This window comes from Thalassophryne amazonica, chromosome 16 (assembly GCF_902500255.1).
Source record: "Thalassophryne amazonica chromosome 16, fThaAma1.1, whole genome shotgun sequence".
NCBI lineage: Eukaryota > Metazoa > Chordata > Actinopteri > Batrachoidiformes > Batrachoididae > Thalassophryne > Thalassophryne amazonica.
In genome coordinates this window covers 42,562,736-42,583,790 of record NC_047118.1, presented here as the reverse complement: position 1 = coordinate 42,583,790, position 21,055 = coordinate 42,562,736, and the positions used below count along the sequence as shown (strand labels likewise).

The 21,055-nt window shown below is 40.3% G+C and overlaps 1 protein-coding gene across 1 annotated transcript; it reads left to right on the top strand.

The window, feature by feature from the left end:
- Positions 1-1,718: 1,718 nt before the first annotated feature.
- On the top strand, positions 1,719-19,179 carry syngr3a (synaptogyrin 3a). The gene is made up of 4 exons (XM_034189682.1): positions 1,719-1,892; positions 8,988-9,222; positions 10,617-10,762; positions 18,250-19,179. Exons 1-4 carry the CDS (start codon positions 1,791-1,793, stop codon positions 18,457-18,459), a joined length of 693 nt encoding a protein of 230 aa, XP_034045573.1. The 5' UTR covers positions 1,719-1,790; the 3' UTR covers positions 18,460-19,179.
- The last annotated feature ends 1,876 nt before the right edge of the window (positions 19,180-21,055 follow it).

Below are 21,055 nucleotides of genomic sequence, written 5' to 3'. Positions count from 1 at the left end.
TGTGAAAAACATTTTCTGCTTTATCTCTGCAGCCAGTGGGGCTAGAGAGATGGTCTCAAGTTTATACTTGATGAGCAAAATATTTGTGATTGATTTGTAAAAGTGGTGAAGTCACAAAATGAAGCCATAGGTGTTAAAAAAAAAAACATATTCTAGTGCAAGGTTTGCGCCAGCCCTCTGATGTCTTTCATTGCTCGTTGATTTGGCCTGTTTTGTGGTCTGAATCAGATCTGACAGGATTGCCATCAGAATAATTACATTTAATCACAAACAAATAATTCATTTTGGGAGCGGGGGGCAGATCTGATTAAACTCACATCAGCCTGAATCTGTGAGCACAGCTTAAGATTCAAAGCATAAATGACATTTTTAAAATGAGGAATAAAAAGCAGAACTCTTTGAGAAGGTGTCAGTTAACTAACTGTGCAGTTCATATTTCCATAACATGTTTTTATGCGCCGTGAGGCGGGGCATATAGCGTCCGGGTTATCCGTCCGTCTGTCCTTCGGTCAGTTTGTCTGTCCGTCCAGCCGCAATTCGTTCACCGCAACGTAGCTCGGCACCTATTGCTTGCAAAAACTTATATTTGGTGGGTACATGCTTTGGAGAAGTACTTTGAATGGGTTCGAAGGCTGGTGACCTTGACCTACTTTTCAAGGTCACCAGTGGTCACAACTGTCAAATCCTTCGCCGCAACGTAGCTTTGCACCTATTGCTCGCAGAAACTTCATATTTGGTGGGTACATGCCTTGGAGGAGTACTCCGCATGGGGTCGAAGGCCAGTGACCTTGACTTACTCTTGAAGGTCACCAGTCGTCACAACTTTCATATCCTTCGCCGCAACATAGCTCGGCACCAGAAACTTCATATTTGGTGGGTACATGCTTTGGAGGAGTACTTCGCATGGGTTCGAAGGCCAGTGACCTTGACCTACTTTTCAAGGTCACCAATGGTCATAACTCAAATCCTTTGCCGCAAAGTAGCCGGCACCTATTACTCACAGAAACTTCATACTTGGGTACATGCCTTGGAGGAGTACTTCGCATGGGTTTGAAGGCCAGTGACCTTGACCTACTTTTCAAGGTCACCAGTGGTCACAACTGTCAAATCCTTTGCCACAACGTAGCTCGGCATCTTTTGCTTGTAGAAACTTCATACTCGGTGGGTACATGCCTTGGAGGAGTACTTCACATGGGTTCGAAGGCCAGTGACTTTGACCTCCGTTTCAAGGTCACCAGTGGTTGCATTTGTTTTGAAGGCTGGTGACCGTGACCGACTTTTTATGGTCACTGTTTGTTACATCCTCTAAATAAATATGCCAATCTCCAATTTGTTTCTTTGTATATCCCAGTTTACATCAAACACATAAGGCTTCAACCAAATACCCACCCCATACAAGTACATATTACTGCACTTTGCACGGAAAATAATACTGCAAGCGGGGCATTTCATGATGAATGTCTGTAGTTATATTTAAAATGAGAACATTTGTACTTACTGGCTTCCGCAGGGGGCGTGGCCAAATCGATTTAGTCCATATTAACATAAAGTTTGATGTTGCCATCCACCTCCAGACCAATGGACTGTCCCAGCCGGCCGCGCGGGCACGTCGGCCATGCACGCTCGTCCTCACATTGCTCGTCCTCTTGTGTGCCAGCGCGTCATTGGGAGCGCGCGGAGGACCCGTCCCCTGCACGGCAGAGCGCACCGAGCATCATCCGGAGCACGGGAGCGCGCAGAGGAGCACGAGAGCGCGGAGAGGAGCGCAGCGCCACACGGAGCGACAGAAGATGGACGGAGTGGGATCGTTCGGAGCGGGCCGGACCGGGTCCACTGTCGACCCGATTGCCTTCGCCAAACAGCCGCAGACCATCCTGAGAGTCCTGTCCTGGGTGAGAGTGTGTGTGTGTGGGGGGGGGGGGGGGGGGGGGGGATGATGAGTTTTAATGAGATCTGTGATCCGTTCACACCGGATCTCTTATGGATTCAGAAATCCGGGATGAAGGTGTGCGCACGGAGCGCGGATGTTGGAGGGCGAGGCCTGCTGCTGATCTCCGCATCCGGACCGCGAAACTGATTCGGTGTTTGACGAGAACCAGCTCAGCTTGTGTCCGCTGTGACGTGATCTTTCCTGGCAGTGCTGGCGAGCCCGCACAGATTCAGATCCAGACAGAGAACCGAACCAGCCTCGTCTGTCACCTATTTTGTCCTTTAGCCCGTCATCCACACGTCGATCATTATTTGACGGTAACGGTTTGGCTGGTGATGGATCCAGAGGCCGTTATCCCACCTTTGATTGGTCGGTGGTCATTACGCACGCAGGACCACGGGGACGCCTCATGCCCTGACGGTTGATGTCGCGTCTCCTTTGGGCGGCACACAAAGGTCTTTACGCACCACCCATGTGTGCACTGTGCACGTAAATTTAAACGCGGACATGCACGTTGTATTTTTTATGGATGTGAGGAATAACACCTGATCTCTTTTCGTGCTCACTTGGCTGATGTTTTGGATGTTTTTCTGTCGGCATTTGATTTCAAATGGCTCGATACGGCAGCTGTAGTGCAAATTAATCACAAAATTATCCAGCTTATAAAGTAAAATGCATGTCAAGGTTGATTTGTTGCAGATGGCTGTTGGCTGGATTTGTGCCATTTGTTTATCAGGATTATTTAAAAGATAACTGACCCGATTTTCATGAAATGTGAATTTGTGGTGCATGGGCCAGAAAACAAAACCTTTAATTCTCCATATTTGCGTAAGGGGATGGATGCTGTAAATGTGTGTGTGTGTGTGTGTGTGTGTGTGTGTGTGTGTGTGTGTGTGTGTGTGTGTGTGTGTGTGTGTGTGTGTGTGTGTGTGTGTGTGTGTGTGTGTGTGTGTTGGGGGGGTTCACACCAGAAAATAACTATTTTACACCCGAGTTGACTCTTTTAAAACTGGGGGAGTTCAATGTCACACCTGGATAGTTGCTCTGTGCAGAGTGCAGGATTATGGTTTTACTGGTCCCAGCATCTCCTCCAAATGTTTTGTAGAAATTATTTGTTCCTGACTTTACAGGTCTTCTCAGTCTCTGAACTAGAGGAGCAGAACTGCTTTGAGCCTGCAATTACAGGCCCTACCTAGTCTTCTCAACTGGAGGAGTAGAAATGTTTTGTGACTGAGGTTACACAAAAAAATGGCTCTTTGGATGAACTCAGTTCAATTATGTGCAGGATCTCCATCTTATAAATATATGTAGCTCCAACTCAAATAAAACCCATCCATGCAAGATAATGTAATTTAATTTAGTTGAGATATTAGGTGGAATCCAATCCAGTGAGTCAGTTTTTTGAGTGTATCACTCAAACAACTGACTCACTGGATGAACTCAGTTCAATTTTGGACAGAATTTCCATCTACTAAATACAACCCCTGGCAAAAATTATGGAATCACCGGTCTCGGAGGATATTCATTCAGTTGTTTAATTTTGTAGAAAAAAAACAGATCACAGACGTGACACAAAACTAAAGTCATTTCAAATGGCAACATTCTGGCTTTAAGAAACACTATAAGAAATCAGGAAAAATAATTGTGGCAGTCAGTAATGGTTACTTTTTTAGACCAAGCAGAGGGAAAAAAATATGGACTCACTCAATTCTGAGGAATAAATTATGGACTCACCCTGTAAATTTTCATCCCCAAAACTAACACCTGCATCAAATCAGATCTGCTCGTTAGTCTGCATCTAAAAAGGAGTGATCACACCTTGGAGAGCTGTTGCACAAAGTGGACTGACATGAATTATGGCTCCAACACGAGAGATGTCAATTGAAACAAAGGAGAGGATTATCAAACTCTTAAAAGAGGGTAAATCATCATGCAGTGTTGCAAAAGATGTTGGTTGTTCACAGTCAGCTGTGTCTAAACTCTGGACCAAATACAAACAACATGGGAAGGTTGTTAAAGGCAAACATACTGGTAGACCAAGGAAGACATCAAAGCGTCAAGGCAGAAAACGTAAAGCAATATGTCTCAAAAATCGAAAATGCACAACAAAACAAATGAGGAAGGAATGGGAGGAAACTGGAGTCAATGTCTGTGACCGACCTGTAAGAAACCGCCTAAAAGAAATGGGATTTACATACAGAAAAGCTAAACGAAAGCCATCATTAACACCTAAACAGAAAAAAACAAGGTTACAATGGGCTAAGGAAAAGCAATCGTGGACTGTGGATGACTGGATGAAAGTCATATTCAGTGATGAATCTCGAATCTGCATTGGGCAAGGTGATGATGCTGGAACTTTTGTTTGGTGCCGTTCCAATGAGATTTATAAAGATGACTGCCTGAAGAGAACATGTAAATTTCCACAGTCATTGATGATATGGGGCTGCATGTCAGGTAAAGGCACTGGCGAGATGGCTGTCATTACATCATCAATAAATGCACAAGTTTACGTTGATATTTTGGACACTTTTCTTATCCCATCAATTGAAAGGATTTTTGGGGATGATGAAATAATTTTTCAAGATGATAATGCATCTTGCCATAGAGCAAAAACTGTGAAATATTCCTTGCAAAAAGACACATAAGGTCAATGTCATGGCCTGCAAATAGTCCGGATCTTAATCCAATTGAAAATCTTTGGTGGAAGTTGAAGAAAATGGTCCATCACAAGGCTCCAACCTGCAAAGCTGATCTGGCAACAGCAATCAGAGAAAGTTAGAGCCAAATTGATGAAGAGTACTGTTTGTCACTCATTAACTCCATGCCTCAGAGACTGCAAGCTGTTATAAAAGCCAGAGGTGGTGCAACAAAATACTAGTGATGTGTTTGAGCGTTCTTTTGTTTTTCATGATTCCATAATTTTTTCCTCAGAATTGAGTGATTCCATATTTTTTTCCCTCTGCTTTGTCTAAAAAAGTAACCGTTACTGACTGCCACAATTTTTTTTCCTGATTTCTTATAGTGTTTCTTAAAGCCAGAAAGTTGCCATTTGAAATGACTTTAGTTTTGTGTCATGTCTGTGATCTGCTTTTTTTCTACAAAATTAAACAACTGAATGAACATCCTCCGAGGCCGGTGATTCCATAATTTTTGCCAGTGGTTGTATATGTAATCCCAATTAAATTAAATGATCTTGCATGGATGCACTTTATTTGAGTTGGGGCTACATAATTATTAGATGGAAATCCTGCTCATCAAACTGAGTTCATTCAATGCATCAGTTTTTTTGAGTGCAGGTTTTAACACTCTGAATTGGGGGGACAGAATTTTTTATTTTTTATTAAGTCCGCCAAGGACATCTGTCTGTTAGCAGGATTACATCAACACTACTGCATGGATTTTTACTAAATTTTCACCAAAGATAGATATTAGGCCATGGAAGACTATTAAATTTTGGAGGCAATCCGGATCCAGATTCTGGATCAGGATTTCAATTTGTACGCTTCACTTTGTCAGATTTTGAGGATTACGTCAAAAGTACTTAATGGATTTTCACCAAGTTTTCACACATGTTGGTGTTAGACCTTGGAAGACTCCATAAAATTTTGGAGGTGATCTGGATCTGGATCCAGATTTTGGATCCGGATATCACTTTGTAGAGTTTTAAGGATGATGTCAAAACTACTTGGCGGATACGACATCATGATGTAAAACCAAGATCAGGAAGACACTATTTTGTTTCAGCTTGTGAATTAAATATCAGATTGCACATCTTGATAAGTCGGACCATTCTGGATCAGTATGCAATTACTGCACTGTGTTGTGGAATCCGGATCCAGGTAAAGTTGGGGTCACGATGTGGATGTCAGAAATGTCAGACTGCTCTTTTTTCCTGAGATTTCAGGTGCTGTAGTTTTCTCAATTTAGGGGAGCAGAAATATTTTGCTCTGCTTTTACAGGTTTTACCAGTCTCAAAACTGGGGGGAAAGAATTATTTTGAGCCTGAGATTTCAGTTCCTACATTTTTCTCAAGTGTGTGTGTGTGGAGGGGGATCTTTTGAACCCAACTTTACCTGTCTTGTCAATGGAAGAGTAGAAATGTTTTAAACCAGAGTTAACAGGTTTTGTCAGTTTCTGAAACAGGTGCAGAATTATTTTTGAGTTTAAGAATCATTCAGAATTCTCAGCTGGGGGATAAGAAGTTTTATTACTATTATTACTTTATTTTTTTCCTTGATTTAAGCTTTGCCAATTTTTCAACTGAGGACCCCAAGTTGTTTCAGTTCAGCACCACTGCTGGTGATGTTTTGTGGCCCTTCACGTTTCTCATCTGAGGGATCAGGATCCAGCCCGTGTTTACAGGCCTTGCTAGTTATTCAACACTGGGAGGCTTGTTTTATCTGTTTGTCTTTGTCTTTTATGCATTTCATGTATTGTTTTATCTCACACAAGTGTAGCTCAAAGTACATTCGAGTGAGCAGTTGAAGTTTAATCAGCGTTGAACAAACTGAAAATCACAAATTCAAAGATAGAATCAACTAAAACAAGTTAAAAATGTAACATGAACTGTCTAAAAGATAAAAAAGCAGGTTTTGAAATGACTGCTGGAGAATTTTCCTGAGTTCCCTTGAGATTTTGACTCGTGTACAATTTAAATGGTACCTTGTCTTGGGACTTTAGGGGGTTTTGTATGTGACATTTCAGTTACTTGCTCTTTCTTGACTTAAAAAAAAGTTTCTTCCTCTTTTGGTACTTTATCATTTTCACCAGCTGAGTGCAAGAAGCTCGCTTCACTTCAAAGTATAAGGCAAAGGAAACTGGTTGAGGGAAAGACTAAAAATTTCAGTTACAAAAGCAACAAACGTGACTAGTGGGCGGTGTAGATCACAAGACAACACCAACATATAAATTTTTCTTTCACAATTTTTGTAAAAAAAAAAATGGGGGGGGTAATAGGTCTTCCTGTCTTTATGTTTACTTGCATTTGCTGTAAAAAGTCTTAATTTCAGAATCTTGTCAATCTGTGTTCACTTGGAGCTACAGTAGGTTATGTGTTCCTGACCCAAAGAAAGAACATATTGACATCACAGATGGAATAAAAGCACCTGTGTCCAACTATAAACATGTGACTGGTTTAAAATGTGGAGCCAACATGATCCCACTGCGTTCCTCCATCATCACAAGATCCAAACTCTGAGTGTGTCACATGTCCTGCTTCTGCCACCGAGTGTTAGTCAGCTGACGCCCTACAGAACAGAGGATTAGAGAAGCATCTTACTGACAACATTGACATGAATGTGAAGTAATGTGGAGTTCAGTTTGTTAGTTTTGGTCACTAACTCAAATACTTTACTGTTCCGGATGTTTCATTTGAATGAAAATGTTGTTCCAGTGCATTTTTAACCCTTAACTGACCAAGCTATTTTAGTGACTAATACTGTATGACAGAGTGAGGTTATTTATGAAATACTTCGATATAAATGATTGTTTTATGGTTCTTCATATTTATTTCACTTTTTAATATATTTGTCCATCATCCTTTTCTTCCTCACTCTGGGCATCAAGAATCAGTCTCGATGCTTGAGCAGCTGTAAATCTTGCTATTCTAGGTCTGTTGGCTTCCTTGCAAAACAGTAAAATATAATGATCAGAGTTGGAAAATTACAATAACATCTGAAGCTATAATGTTGAAAATCTCATAGATCTTCCCGGGGTCATAAGTAACCCCACACAAGTTTGGATTATACTTGCCACATGGATTGGCCAGTCCTTGCAAAATTCTATGAACAAATGCAAGACAAATAGATTGACAAATTTGTGGTAGGAATCTTTTCTCTGATTAAAATTTGAAAAATGCACAAAAATATATGGCCAGGGCCATAAATGACCCCACTTGGTCATTTATGGGTTAAAAACCCAGTAGAGGTAGAACTATTATTAGTCCATGGGCCAAACAGAATTTCGATACCACTTATGGGGACTAAACAACTTTCACAAGCCATCCTCAGAATACTACAGCCTATACACAAAAGTGTATGGAGGCCATTCCATGGTGACAGCTATAGCCACGTAGGGGTCAATGAGGGATAACAAAGGGTTCAACATTTTAAAATACTCTGATCATATTGAAAAGTAAACCACGTTATTTGCCTGATCATAAATATTACAAAAAGGTATAGGTTGGGATATCTATGAGGGAATATTACGGCGTTAGGGGGTAAAAACAGCAAAAAGTGTATCAAAGGTCAGTTACAGTTTGTAAAAAGTTAAAGTTGTTGATGGAATATATTGTTGATTCATTTACTTTTATCTCAGTTATTTAATTAAAGCTGTCATGGGCTACCTCTTTATTCCAAAATGGAGTACATTCATTTTTCCCCTCAAAACTCTCCACACAATAACACATAATGACAACATGATTTTTTTTTTTTTCAAATTTATTATAAATATGTAAACTAAGAAATCACATGTACATAAGTATTCACACCCTTTACTCAATACTTTGTTGATGCACCTTTGGCAGCAATTACAGTTTTAAGTCTTCTTGAATATGATGCCACAAGCTTGGTGCACCTATCTTTGGGCAGCTTTGTCCATTCCTCTTTGCAGCACCTCTCAAGCTCCATCAGGTTGGATGGGGAACACTGGTGCACAGGTATTTTCAGATCTCTCCAGAGATGTTCAGTTGGATTCAGGTCTGGGCTCTGGCTGGGCCACAGATAGATGGCTACTTTTGATAAGTGGAATGCATCAGTTGTCTGTCTGGGTGGTTGCTATACAGGACCTGAGGCAGTTCTGTGGTGTTGTGGATGCTCCCAGCCATGACTTGACCAGGTATAAAGACTGGTCTCATTGTGTCCTTTGGTCTGTATTGTTGTGGGGTCATGAAGTTACGTATTTTGCTGTAACACTCAGATTTTCTTGTTGTGGTTAGTGTTAAAAGTGGTTGTTGACTCTTTGGGTGAATGTCTCCCTTGTCTTTTCAACTTCCCGATTGTCATTTCTGTCCCCCTCCTGACACTTTCCTTATCCTCGTCTTCTTCTCGTGTCTTCACAGATTTTTTCCCTGGTGGTCTTTGCCTCCATTGTGAATGAGGGTTACGTCAACTTGGGCAGCGAGCGTTTATACTGCATCTTCAACAAGAACACAGATGCATGCAACTACGGTGTGTTCGTGGGCCTGGTGGGCCTGCTGGCTTGCTCCTTCTTTTTTGTGCTCGACTACAAGTTCTCCTCCATCAGCTCAGTCAAAGACAGGAAGAAGGCCGTCCTGCTCGAGATCAGCTTCTCAGGTGAGGACACAGTGGTTGTTACACATAAGACAAAAATGAGTTTTACTTGCAGTGATCATTCGGTCTGTCTTGTTGCACCTGATGACAACGTGTAACTCTATCCAAACATCCCAGGGTGCACCAAAGTGGCCAAATACAAAGTAAAATTGACTTCTCTGGGCGTACGGCCCAACTCCAAGTAGTGCTGAATCCACTCTAACCAAGGCGATCAAATCTAATCAAGTTCATTTATAATATAATGGAGTTGATTTGGAACTTCAGAAGACTTTGACATTGAGAGACGTTTGGTACAAGCTCATGGAGTCATGAAGTCGCTGGACAGAAGAGTTCTATGATGCCAATATTGTTTCAGGAGAGCAAAGGTCCAAGTCTATAGGGTTTTGGTACTTTCTGTGTTACTGTACAATTGTTAGAGTCCAACGCTAACAAGTGCCCTGAGGCAACGACTGGATGTGTTTGGTACTAGGTCTCTTTGGAGGATCCTTGTGTACTGCTGGAATGACTTTGTGTGAAACAAACAGCTACTTAGGTAGTCTAAGATGAGGAGTATCAGTTACACTATGAGGGAGTGGCAACTATGATATTTTGGCCATGTGGCATGTTTCTCTGGGCATGATCCAGCACACAGGTGCCTCAGCGGCTGGAGAAGGCCAAGGGGGATGATACCCACCTTCCACCTGGCTGCAGCAGTTGGATGGTTACTTTTGAGAGGTGGGATGGACCAGCTGTCTGCCTGAAGGGTTGCCAACCATGACCCAAGGCAGTTCCAATGTGTGGTGAATGCAGTGATGCGTGACATATTCAGTGACTTGGAAATATTCATGTATCCATCCCTGACTTGTCTAAACAAAACTGGCTGTGAAAGTGATGATTTTTATTAATAATAATACAGATAATGAGTTTGGAAAATGGAAGGACTGTATAAAAATGACTGTAATTCCTAAATGGTGAAAGTGATATTTTTGTTAAACCCTTTGAATTAAACTGATAGTGGACACTATGAGAACATCTTGATAGTTTTGTTTTGAACTCACTGTGTTGGTGCTCAGAGGCCAAGTTAAAAAACAGTCACAGACTAAATACTGTCTGGAGACACACCTGCTGTCAGCTCTGAATGTTCAAATTGAAATCAGGTTGTGAACCGAATTTCAAAAGCTCCGACTTCCTCTGCAATCCAAAAAAACAAACAGTGACGCTCCACTTAACCTGCGTCTTTGTTTCAGATGTCAGATTTAGCATCAAAACAAAATGAGAGAAATGAAACCTGTGAAGCAGAAGACTAATGAAAGTGTTTTTCTTCAAATGGGAACTTCTTCAGCTGCCCAGACATTGTTAAATACCTACCTGTTCTGTTTTCCTGAATTGTTTGTAATGTTCTCACTGCTTTGTGGCAGGTTTCTGGACCTTTCTGTACTTTGTAAGCTTTTGCTTCCTGGCCAGTCAGTGGTCTCGGACCAGTGTTGAAGTGCTGCCGCTTAACCAGGGGGCGGATGCAGCAAGGGCTGCAATAGCTTTCTCCTTCTTCTCCATAATTACTTGGGTAAGAACCCACACACCTGAAAACAAAGACACATATAGTATATACAAAAGCAAAATGCTCATATACCATATTTGGCAGAAAGCAACACCAAAAGTCAAAATGAGTTTGATTTCTGGAGATGAAGCTGAACATTTTGGAATCATGGTTCTACATTCATCAAAATGCAATTCCAGCTTTGCAAAGCTGGTGTAAAACGTGTTTCCTGGAAAAGATAAGTAGGTCTTTAAGTGCCCCTTGTTTGCAAACCAAACAAGGGGCACTCTGTAGAACTTAAAACTTCTCATCTCTCGAAGTTATTAAATAAAGCTACCACTTCATGCAAATTTATTTTGGAACTTGTAGGGATACCTGAGTGTTGCCCAGGGGTGAGAGAGAAAGACAGAACTGAGTCACATTAAAACCATCTTTAATCTTTCTTACTCAGCTTTGATCTTGAATGATGCAGTTATTAGGAGCTAATGTTTGTTACCTCCGCCAAGGAGGTTATGTTTTCGGTCGCGTCCGTTTGTTTGTTGGTTGGTTGGTTGGTTTTTTTAGCAGGATTACTCAAAAAATCCTCAACGGATTTCAATGAAATTTTTACCAGGGGTGTATCTTGGCCTAACTTAGAAGTCATTAAATTATGGTAATGATCTGGAACACGATCCGGATCCAGTAATTTTTTTAAGGATTCTTTATCATTGCAGGATAGGGCCACTTTCACCATTTTTGCATCTAACTTCATATCCACATAGGCTGAATAAAAATTAAGTTGCGACACAACAATAATTTAGCATTTGTTTCTCCTCAATGAATAAACTTATTAAAAAAAAAAAAAAACTTGTGTAGTTCATGCAGTTTCTCTTTATAAATACATTTGCTGAAGATCTAAGGGTACCACTGAATCTGAAACATGATGGTAGATGCATGAAACAATGTGGAATAAGTCTCTTTGCCAAAGGTTAATCCATGTGACGTCAGTGACCCTATGGCCTTGGCGGAGGTTTGCGCTGTCCGGGTGCTTCTAGTTAAGTATTTGCTGACGGGAAGGAAGGAACGAATGAACGAACCGGACATATATACTGGACAGACATATATACACACATAGAGATATAGGAAGGAACAAACACAGTTAGGGTACATGCAGCACAAACATAAGGATATGAATACAGACGTTATTGATAATATGAGTTAGGGCAGTGGTGGGCACAGTTCCGGTAATCCGATAGATAATTATCGAAAATAACATTTTCATTATCGGATTATCTTTTTAGATAACTTTAAAAACCATTATCGGACTAATTATCTTCCAATGAATTTTTGTCCGATAACATAGTAAACAAAGCTGAACAGCAGCAAACATTTCTAAAATTTAAAATCAGTTGAACACCTACCTGATAAAAGTTTCCTAACAGATGTATGGTTCTACCTTCTGCAAACAGAAAACAGCTGCTTCTGTGAAGAACACTATCCTCTGCAAGCAAAAGAAAAACTGTTTTTTAAGAAAAAAAAAGAAAAAGGAAAAAAAGCAGAAAAGTCATTTCCTTTAACCCCATACTGATATGGTGGCAATATCACCCAAGTCATCCAGAGGGATACATTTTTAACTTATGGTTCAAATTTTAACCAAACTAAGTTTGGACAAGTTATTTAAAATTATTGTCATGTCTGAAGTTTTATAAAGTGAAAATAACAGATATATGTTTTAGTTTTAAAGTAATGTGCTAATTTTTAAGGTTTTAGTGTGGACATGCTGTGCTGAGCAGTGTATTATGGGTAGGATTAGTACATTCACGACAGGACAAATGCATTTCAGACACTCTGTTCAGGCTCCACGGACAACATTCTTTGGGTTTATAGACGTTATTGTATTTGCTTTTGTTAAATTCCATGCATCTTAAATGTCGCAGCAGACATGGATTATCTGGAATTTTGTTTTGGAAAGATTTCAAGAACTCTACTGCCATCTACTGGCCAGTAGTGTTCATGGCAGTTCATGGCAGTATTCGTCCTGAAGATGAGCAGACACTGTATATTTTTAATCACAAGTTAAGTTTTTTCAAACTTAATTTACAAAAACTCTCGATGGGAGACATCAAAGTTTAAAAACAAAATGACAAAAAAAAACATTACAAGACAGCTCTGCGGTGTTTGCACATGCACAGTGCGAGCAGTTGGACGCTTGTTGCCCCTCAGCAGCAGGAAACCCTCACGAAGGCTGACCAGAATAATATCAAACAGATGTGATTTTCAGCAATCAGGAGGTGGTCGTGAGATGTTAAACGCAGCTTGTTACTCCATGTACACTACACGATGCAGGATGCGCGATTAACCTGAAACTCGGTCCAAAAAATTCTCACATGAATAAAAAATCATCTGAACATTCTCACATTCTCTCCACATGCAAAACATGTTGTGATGACACTTCCAGGGCTCCGTAAAAATGCCTGTTTTTACAAATAAAACAAACAAAGTAAATAAAGTGGTGTCATTTGTAATGCTCATCCTCTGTGCTGACTAAAGCTTGTTTATCACATTCGTATACAGTCGTATTTCTGCAATATTTGGCTTCCATTTGGCATGGCTGGCAAATTGCTTTGCTTTTGTCAAGCTCATCTTTGTTGTTGCTGTTTATGAACCCGAAATGGTGGCAGATAGTAGCTTTAAGCGTTTCTGGCATTTTCTTGCTAGTGTCGAACCAGAATGGCATTATTGTATCAGGTTTGTTGTCCATTCAGTATGTGAGAGGGGGAGTGGCTGCAGAGCGGCAGAAGGATTCTGGGCTTACGATTGAAGATTCAAGAGGCTAAATGAAGGTTCATGATGAACTTTGCCAATATTCAGAAGAGTTTCTCTATTGTAGCTTACAGTTGCATAGGTAGCAGAAGAGTAGGACAGAGATGCCATGGAGGGCATCTTCATGGAAGTACTAATGTTACAGTGTTAATCAAAATGTGTGAAAGTTTCAAAATAAAGGTTTTGAAAATTAATACCAAAAAAATTTCATAATAAAGGAAGCACATCATCATGCCATGTGCAAGAAATATCCAAAAGCTGAGGCCGATCTGATAAACACTCAAAGTATGTTGATGAAACCCGCAGATGTTCCAAAGAGAAAATTAAAAACCCTCAACTAACTGAAGACTGCAGGACAGAGGATGTCTTCCAACCATTCTCTAAACCCACATGTTCCAGTTCAGGGTTGTGAGGTGCTGGAGCCTATCGCAGTGGTCCAGAGGATACAGATCCATTTTTATATTAATAAATAAAAAAAAATTAAAAAATAAATAATTTCTTTAAGGTCTTTCATATAAACCACTGAATATGCATCATATTTTAATCAGTTGGTGGGATACAAGGTGTGCAGAGGTGGAGGTGGAAATCTCTTTTCTTTGGTTGCATATAGCCGTATGCATGTACATCTATCACAGGATGCATAATTTTTCCAAAAATGGTTACAAATGAACCTCAAAGTAAATTTATATTTTAGCTCTACTGTTGACAGTTGTAGGCAGACTGTGGTGTGGTGAATATACACTCAAAACTATCCCCAGTTGGTGCAGTTCAAAGATATTATTCATTTTGTATTAAATTGTTGCTTATATACATTTATTATATCCTATATGGTGTTTTTTTTTTTTTTTTTTGTCCTTTTGTAAACTATTATGATCATATATGTGATATTTGATGGTGATGTAATTGTAATTGAAAGATTTGTAATTTGTGTGTTGGTATTTTGTCATTAAGAGTTTCAAAATGTAGTATTTTAATGTCGAATAGATGTTTAAAAAACGGTTATGGTGAAAATACATTGAAAATTGGTTTAAAAGTGAAAGTATATTCAATGTCCCGTGACCCTTAATTGGACGAAGCGGTTGAAGATGAGTGTGTGTGTGAGTTTATTCAATGTTTATTTATAGACATTGAATAAATGTTCACGTTTAGACTGATTTTCAATGGGGTTTTCACTGCCAGCTTTTAAATGATAAATGTAGACATGCCTTGTTAGCTAGGCTTCAAAATTATGATTTGCTATTATAAAAATAATGAATGTTCATGAGTTCAATGGTACAAATATTTCATGAGGTGAAAGATGGAACGTGCCATTCAACTCAGTTTGTGTGTGTGTGTGTGTGTGTGTGTGTGTGTGTGTGTGTGTGTGTGTGTGTGTGTGTGTGTGTGTGTGTGTGTGTGTGTGTGTGTGTGTGTGTGTGTGTGTGTGTGTGTTAGAAGAATTAGCACCATCAGTTAGTTCATTCAAATTGTCGTCCGTCAGCAATGGAACGAATTTGCATGGTAAATGCAACGCAACGCAAATGAGACGCATAATCCATGTCATTTGATTGGTGCTTTGTATGTCATGTTACATGACATAAAAAGCCCAGTCTCACATTTTTATTTATTTATTTTTGTCGTCCTGTCACAAAATTATTCAAATTTTCATGGCGGGTTTTTTTTTTTAAACTCACTATGACTATCCATACTCCTACCCCCACCCTGTAACTGTAACCTAACGCTACTCCTTCCCCTAACCCTAACATTAACCACCCCCAAACCCCCACCCCCACTGCACTTTTAATTACGTGCAGCCATCATGGAATGAATTAGAATGAATTTGTGCTCCCATGACAAAAAATGTTGCACTTTTCGTGACAATATGACGAACCAATAGATTAAAGTATATTTCATGCTGCTGAATCATGAAATGCCGTGAGACTGGGTTGTTAAAAACAGTCTAAACCCGAATGCTGATTAAACATCTGCAAATAGATGACTTTCAAACTTTCACTTTTGACCCATTTTTGAACAGCAACAACAGCAACAACAGTGGGCGTAGATGTTTTATACATTTTTTCAATGTAAAAATGCTCACTGGGTAGAGTCATGTCAACATGAAGCCTTTCTTTGTTTTGCTGGACGAGTGTACAGTTGATTGGGCTTCCATCTAGCTTTAACTTAGGCCATAACATACTTCTGCAAAGGAAAAATAATTTGTTTCAGTCCCAAACCAAATTTTAGTTCTTAGTCCACTCAAGTGAACCACCCCTACCTGAAAATATATTTTTGTCCACAGATCTAAATCATCTTGATTTGAAACAATACACCTGTATGGCCAGGCATTCATCCTGATTGTTCATATTTGTTTCTAATTGCAGATCTGCTGTCGTTATACTGTCTGTCTGTGTTCCTGTCTTGCTGTATTTTATTTATTTATGCACTCACTTGTGTCATTTAGTTGATCTTCTCTCCGTTATGTTGTCGCTGCATATTTTCTCCATGTGACGTCCTCATGTGATTGCAGCCATGCTACTCTGTGGCTATAATCCAGTCAGGTTTTAGAAGTAATCTGAGCCTTGCTTCCTTAATCCGATCATCGTGAAAATTGGTTCCTTACTGCCCCATACCACACCCCTCTGCTAAGGATCATTAAAACTGATTCACTGGTTTTTGTATAAGTCTACTAATAATCAATCAAAAAGGCTTGAGTAGCTCCTCCATGTAGTTATTGAGAAGAAGTTGAAATTCAAACATTCTGCAGTGCAAGGTGTACCACAGGAGGGGCAGTGCTCATCAGGTCTCTACTTTGTGTGTGAGCTAAAAAAAAAAAAAACCCTCCCTTGATGTGGTTGGTCCTTGTTTTTGGTACAGAGCAGAGAGCATAGACGTGGTGTGCTCTACTCAGTAGTAGATATATGATGCCAGCACTTAGACACCAAGTGCTTGACACAGGTTTCTGAGCCTGTGGGTAAGTGGTGGCACATGCTTGTAGCTCTGTCAAAGGTCTTTACGGGCATCTCCAGAAGAAGGTAAATACTTACATTCATCCATATGGCCCACAAAAAATAATTCCACAGACAGCAAACTGCGTGTTTACCAGTGGCTGGCCAACCATTTCTTACTTCACGGTGAAGCTATATGAAAAACTATCTTTACACTGGAAATGCAAAGCCAGGAGCTGTGACATTTGATGGCATGGCGGTAAGACTCGACACATTATTCCAAATTTTGAATGTAAAGCCAAAGCAAATTATTATTATTCATGCTTACTTGTGCGACCGCCCTCTCCGGAGTCCGGTTGCATCTCCTCCCCTCTCCTCCCCCTCTGTGCTTTTCTATCTCTGCTCCAACCTTCAAAAGATCCAACTTCACCAGACTGTGAATTCTTTGAACTATATTTGGATTAACCATGGAATTGATCAGCTGGTCTCTGAGCGCTATTGACACCATTTTTTCAACAAGGAAATCAGGGCTGGGGGACCCTGCATGCCCAGATGGAACCTACCCTGTGGGCTATGTTCTTGACACTTGGGAGAAGTGGCGTGTTGCATGCTTGGTACCACTCGCTGTGGAGGACGTCGAAGATTTATTTATATTTAGTTTTATTGTGGGAGGGCTGGCTTATTGGTTTATGTGCTGCCCTGACTTACTGGAGAATTGGCAAGACGGCTGCTACCAGAACCACAACCCCTCACCTGCCTGTTATGATTAATGAGTTGGGCAAGACGATACAGTCTCAGACTGCGTTAACCCTTGAACTCAGATATAAGTTGTATAACATCTCAGAGCAAATGTACGCCTTGCAAAGGAAGATGTGGGAGACCAGGGAATACTCATAAATTGGATTTGGTCAGTCAGAGGAGCTGCAAATATGTTTCTCTGCTCAACCTTAAACATGGCAGGCTCATCAGCCTCCAAAGGTCAAATGCCCCGCTGTTCTCCTCCATAAGAATTTCTACGGCCTTGGTGAACCATTCGGCTGCCCTCTTATCTTCTGCCCTCCCCTACAGTCTGATGTTGTCAAGACAACTCCAGATATTATGCACACACTGACACTGACTCTCTCCCCCGTTCCCACACACTCCTACCCCCCTCCCCTTGCCTCCGCCCTGCCACTCCCCCCGAGCTCGCGGCTGCGCGTGACACTGCTACGGTCCCCCACACTCACATTTCCTCAATTTGGATGACGGACTGTCTTAAAGTTTAGCGTACATAAACAGTCAAATGTATATGTATGGTTGTTTTAATTCTGATGTGTGCCATTATTACGTTCAACTTCTAATAATTGTGGATTAATTGTATTTTTGTCTGAGGTGATTGGGTGTGAAGAAATTTCATTGCACTTGTTGTAATGACAATAAATCAATCTCTCTATCTAATAGAAATTACAGTATCATGTGGTGTTAGAATCCGAACCATAGCATTGGTCACACCCCTGCTCCTGAAAGTCACCTGCCCTGAATGTTTTCCAGCTTTTCCAGCTTCACCCACTTCTAATTAACTTAGTCATGTGTGCCGAGCCAATCAAGAGCCAGGAAACACCAGACTTGACTAATCAGGTGTGTTCACAGCAGGTACACATGGAAAATTGGGTTGTGACCCTTCCTTATAGGTTTCAGAAAGGTCAAGCTTCCAGTTGTTTGACCAACTATTTCCAGACAAATACTGTGCTTATGGAGACAATTTCAAGAACTTCATGAAAATGAATCATTTTATCTCTTTTCCCATAGGCTGGTCTGACCGTGCGTGCAGTCCAGAAGTACCTGCTTGGTACAGATATGACCCTCTTCACAACAGAGCACTTGGATGGCGGCGCACCAACTCAGCCGTACCCCTCTAATTCACCAGGAGGTGTCACCACTGAGACCACAGACACCTACCAGAGTCCCCCTTTTACTGAGAACAACGCAGCGCCCACATATCAGGTCCCTATTTACTAAAGCGTGAGATCATAGGGTAGAAGAGGAACGGTGAAGGAAATTGCTCTATGTGGTGTTACGTGTACACTTGTTTATGTCAGTCTCTGGGTTTTGGCCTCCGCTTCTCCGTTTTATCAGGTTTGTGTCCCCCACATTCCACCTTTATTTGTTCTCATTCCACATCTCGATGTCAAATTTACATTTGATAATAGAATAAAATCAGTATCCTCAGACAAGACTACAATGGAGAAATTTAAATGAGGTGGAAATGGAGCAGAGGAGGCCACTTTGATGTATACAAACATCACCGTTTTAACAAAAAAGAAGAAGAAGAAGAAGAAGAAGAAGAAAAGGTGATCAAGAATCAATCATTTAACCACAAAGCAAGATTAGTGGAGTAAAAATAAGGCACAAGCCACTTATTCAGCACTTTTTTAATTTTTAAAATCCACTGTCTTAAAATTCTTTTTCGCCAAAAACTATACAAAGTGTTTAAGTTTTGTTGTTTTGTTTTTTTTTAGCTGCAGTTAAAGGTAATATTATGTAAATAATCTGCATGTTTCCAAATGTAGAGATCAACAAAGTGCCATACTGTACTGTGTGTGTCAGGCAGTGAGTTCATTTAGCAGATGTCCACATGATGTGGAAAAGCTCGTTCTTTTATAGTCTAGTTAATGACCGATCAGAACAATTTTAGGCCATGTCTCAAATTACACATTAAACATGAGAAATATTATTATTATTACTTTTTTTTTGTACATGTTGTTTTATGGTGAGTAAAGTCAATGCGCATTACTTTACTTGTGCCAAGGCCCAACTTGGAAGTCAACGGAGCCCCGGACCGGTCATGGCAAGATTTTTTAGGGGGAACATCAAGAAAACATGTGATCAGTTTGCTAAATCATGCTCTCATTGTACTAAACCGTGCACTCATTTTTAAAGATTTGCTTTTGAGGTGCAAACAAGCGCTCTGTCATGCACTCAAAAACTGAATCACACTCAAAAAACTGACTCATTGGATTGGATTTCCCTCTAATATATGTAGTCCCAACTACATAAAATTAAATTATCTTGCATGGATGTGCTTTTTTGAGTTGGGGCTACTTATATTTATTAGATGGAAATCCTGCACATAACTGAATTGAATTCATCCAATAAGTCATTTTTAAAGTGTGTTCATGTTCTGTTTGTTTTTTACACTTCCATGTTGAAAATGATGTTCAGATGAAGCCAAACTTGTCACATCGTGCTTCTTGTTCTGTGGTGTGTCACATTTAGTCCAAAAAACAGGTGGTTTTCTGTTTCATTTCACTTGCTGCTGCAGGCTGCGTCCCCCAGACATTAAAAACCAGAGGTGAGACGAAGTCACTGTCAAGTCATTCTGAAGTCATGAATCAGCAAGTCCCAAGTCAAGTCTAAAGTCAGCTTGCAAACAACTGGTGAGCATTATGACTTTAGACTTGACTTGGGACTTGCTGATTCATGACTTGAAAGTGACTTGATGGTGACTTTGTCCCACCTCTGTTAAAAACACACCACTTTTGCACTTCCTCCTCCTACACACACAGACACACACACTGTTTAGTGACATGTTCAATCCAAGTTCAAGTCAGTGACGAGTCAACTGCTATCAACCTCTGTCTACTGGAAAATATGTGGGCGAGATACACACACACACTCAAAAAAAAAGACTCGCTGGATGAACTCAATTCAATTATGAGCAGGATTTCCATTTAATAAATATATGTAGCCCCAACTCAAATAAAGCACATCCATGTGAGGTAACATAGTTTAATTTAGTTGGGACTACATATATTTATTAAATGTAAATTCAATCCAATGAGTCAGTTTTTTGAGTGCATGTACACACACACACACACGTGCGTGCACGCACGATTACTCTAGCAGCCGATTTAATAAAGCAAGAGACAAATTTTGTAAATTCAGGGTTCAGTTTCATAAAACGAGTGCATGATTTAGTAAAGTGAGGACACAATTTTGTAAAATGGGTCAACAATTTTGTAAAATGAGTCCACAATTTAGGAAATTGAGTGCACAATTTAGTACAAGAGCATGATTTAGCAAACTGAGCACACATTTTCTTGATGTCCCCCGAAATGTTTTGCCATGTCCCCTGAGGGGCTTCACAGGATCTGCATCGCTCTCAAAATCTAATCTCCTCTTCCTCCGATCAAGGTCTACCTCTACACCAATTTTCATTGAACCTCATCTGTGTTTTGGAGAGAGCCTGCGAACACCACAAACAGGCTACAAACATTAAATTCTTGCAGAGATGAAATTTTTCTGGATGTTACAAGATTTCCAGGTTTGGAAGGTAGCGTTGTTTTTATGTCTGACATGACACTTATGTCAACACATTTGGTTGTTACAGAAAAGGCAAAACACAGATGACGCTAACCACAGTTCATGCTAACCGTGAATGACGGGTGAACTGGACCGCTTAGGATGATGATTGAAAGACAGGTTAATAGTTAGATTGATGGTTAGCATCATCTTTAAGACTGAAACTCACCGTGTCAACATAAAAATGTCTGTTACAGCTAGCAGTATGACTGAAACCCATGAATCTGGTCAGTACTGAAAAACTTTAATACCT

Excerpts from the sequence above, each read along its gene's own strand:
- syngr3a (XM_034189682.1), top strand. The coding sequence starts at position 1,791 with ATGGACGGAGTGGGATCGTTCGGAGCGGGCCGGACCGGGTCCACTGTC. Across the intron at positions 1,893-8,987 it reads TCCTGAGAGTCCTGTCCTGG|ATTTTTTCCCTGGTGGTCTT; the intron begins GTGAGAGTGTGT and ends GTGTCTTCACAG. Across the intron at positions 9,223-10,616 it reads GCTCGAGATCAGCTTCTCAG|GTTTCTGGACCTTTCTGTAC; the intron begins GTGAGGACACAG and ends GCTTTGTGGCAG.